We start from the raw sequence: 2,986 nt of genomic DNA, 5'->3' as shown, positions 1-2,986 counted from the left end.
TCATGAAATTTCTAGCTAAAAGGCGAAACTTCAAGGAAGATGTGTTCTTTGTGACTTTCATGCCACCTTGAAGGTAGTAAGCTATGCGTCAAGCTAATGACGTTAAAGAAGCGCTTCCTGGGAGGCAACCCAGTTTTTAATTTCTGTTATCTTTGTTTTTCATGCATTCAATCATTTGGAACTTGCTATATAATCTGTACATAGGAGTATATCGGCCTATCTTTGAATGTTTAACATAAGGGTTTCAATTTCTTAGGAAAGGACTAAGTTTATAACTTAGAAAATATTTTTGACAATAAGTCCTTTCGCTAAGCGCAAGCCTCGCGCTATGTGCATCTGTGTTCATGCGCTAAGCTGAGAGTCTCACACGCTTAGCGCCCAACCCTTGCATCTGAGCCTGATTTGGTTCGCTAAGCATGCTAAGGTTGAGCTAATCTAACTTCGATTCGATCTGAATTCAACTAAGCTTTAGCCTGATCGCTAAGTGACAGCTTATCCATGGCTAAGCGAGACCTATTGTCGCCAAGCGCAATTCCTTACGACTTTAACTAAGGTCGATGAAGCTAAGCGCCAGTCATGGCAGCTAAGCGAGATTCATTGTGACAATATGAGCGCTAAGCGAGTTCCTCTCAGCTAAGCGCATGCTCCTTTGTACTCAAGATGCATCATTTTAGCTAAGTTGGTCAGAGCCAGGCTTAGCGAGAGTTGTAGCTTTTCTAATCTGTAGACCTCGCTAAGCGGACTTACTCTTATGCTAAGTCGAGTTTCTGTTAAAAAAAAATTGTTTTCGAATTTGAAATGTCGGCTAAGCGCACATGTTCGCTAAGTGAACCTCGTTGAGAAACCAAACGTCTCTCTTGCTCACTTAGCGCAACAGTCTGCTAAGCGAAGGTATCGAAAAACTGCTTAAGTGAGTGTAACAGCAGTTACACTCACATTTGCCAGATTACAGAAACCTCGCCTCTGCATTCTCTCTCTTAAAAAATTTGCACATTTTGCATCTGTACTCTCTTTGTGCATTTTCGACTTTGAAGCATCAATCATACACTATCCAAGTAGGTTCCTAGATTCGTTTTCTCTTTTTCATGTCTTAACTCTAGGGTAGAAGACTTTAACTATAGCTTTAGATTTTTAGGGTTTTTATGTTTTGTTAGAATTAGTTTAAGATTAGGGTTATGTAAGCTTGTATACTGAATTGAGTATTGTGCACACATTGCATGTCTGATATGCCTTTTAGAGGCTTGAAAAGTGCGAGAAAACAAGCTATGTTTTCTGCATTTTTTGGAAAACGCGATGAACTCGCTAAGCGAGCATGCTGCACTAAGCGAGTTCATCAATACTCATTGTATATAAGTTTTATCTGAAGAACTCGCTAAGCACACTTACTGTGCTAAGCGAGTTCATCTTTTTGAGGATGAACACTCATCCTCTTGCTGAACTACCTGTGGCTAAGCGAGGCTGAATCGCTAAGCCCGGGTAACTTAACCAAATTTCATGTTGTAAGCCTTGCACTAAGCCGAGTTTATTGGAGCTAAGCGCATTTCATCACGACAACCTTTAGGCTACGTGAGCTTAGCTTCAACTAAGCCGACATGTTATGTTGCTCAGGACGTGCTGAGCGAGCTATATCCCGCTAAGCGCCTATTGTTAATTTTAGCCTTTATTGTTGTTGTTTAACTTGAACGATTTTGGTCTTAGGAATTTTGAGTTCTTTTTAGTTACAGATGGAATCAAGAAAAAGAGCTAGAACAGAAGATATCCCTTCGTCATCCACTCCAGCTCCTCCGTCAGTAACTGTAGGACAGGATGTGCAAAGCTCACTAACTTTAGTTCCTATGCTACAAAGCTTATTCCGAGGACAGTTTATTCTCATGCACAGCCTACAAGAGTTGGCTCACAATAGGCCAATGATATTTATGGAACATTTTCTTGAGCAAGTAGCCTGTCCTGAAGCTCAACTTCCATTGGTGAGACCCAACGAGGCTGTTCCGCCTGAGCCCACACATGTACAGGTCAATTCAGAGCCAGCTAACCCACAATCTCCAGTGGTGAATCCACCTTCTTCGCCTGAGCTTGAAACAGTTCCCCCATCTCCTCCTCTGATTGTCATTTCTGACGCATCATCAGATGAAGCAGCTGCTCCTCTTGATTCACCAGCTGCAAAAACAGTTGACCCCCCTGTTTCCCCAATTGGAGGAATTTCTGATCTTTCTGATTCATCATCTGGAAAAGTTGTTGCTCTCACTGATTCCCCAGTTTAAAAACTTTCTAACATTGTTAATTCTAGATGTCACTTTTTGCTTTTTGGGTTATTATTATAATTAAGGTTTTCGTACAATATTTCCTTTATATTTATATACACTATTAGTTTTATCAATGAATAGTTAGTATGCTTATCCTAAAGCATTTTGAACAGTTTAACTTGGTTTTTGATGACATGGCAGTGAAACACTTTTATCTTTTTGTGAAAATAATTGTATGCTTTCATTTTGAACTAAATGCATCATTTTGATGGAATTTGTGTTTCCTTTCATGAGTTTGAGCAAGTGCATATGTTAGACAAAGAAAGAACAAGAGTGTGAACTTATAATAGAATGGTTAGTCACTAGACAGACTGATTGTGAAAGAAAAGCTTGAACCAAAAACCGGTGAGAGTGTGACCTTACTCTGTGAGTGAACAACTAACTGTGAATAATGATCGTTGCATAAATCTCTGATTTCTAGAATGATTTGTATAACTCAGAACATGATGAAGGCCATGAATTATACATACACAAGCTCTTTTGACGACTTAGCTTACCTTGAATGATACTTGTATCTTTTGTTCCCTTGTATAAAGCTTATTGATTTGTCATTAACTGAACCATGAACTTTAAATGATTATCTCCTAATACCTTGTTTAGATTCTAGGAGAGCATATGGTTCAAGACAAATTTACTCTAAATTTGGGGGAGAAAAGTTGAAAAGAATGAAAAGAAAAAGGTTA

At 39.1% G+C, this 2,986-nt stretch overlaps 1 protein-coding gene across 1 annotated transcript; it reads left to right on the top strand.

The window, feature by feature from the left end:
- The first annotated feature begins 1,724 nt into the window (after positions 1-1,724).
- Positions 1,725-2,261, top strand: LOC106795856 (merozoite surface protein CMZ-8-like). Its single transcript, XM_014766773.1, has one exon. It carries the CDS (start codon positions 1,725-1,727, stop codon positions 2,259-2,261), a length of 537 nt encoding a protein of 178 aa, XP_014622259.1.
- The last annotated feature ends 725 nt before the right edge of the window (positions 2,262-2,986 follow it).

This window comes from Glycine max, chromosome 14 (genome assembly GCF_000004515.6).
Source record: "Glycine max cultivar Williams 82 chromosome 14, Glycine_max_v4.0, whole genome shotgun sequence".
NCBI classification, from domain to species: Eukaryota; Viridiplantae; Streptophyta; class Magnoliopsida; order Fabales; family Fabaceae; genus Glycine; species Glycine max.
The sequence above is the reverse complement of the archived record's forward strand: the minus strand, read 5'-3'. Positions and strand labels throughout refer to the sequence as shown.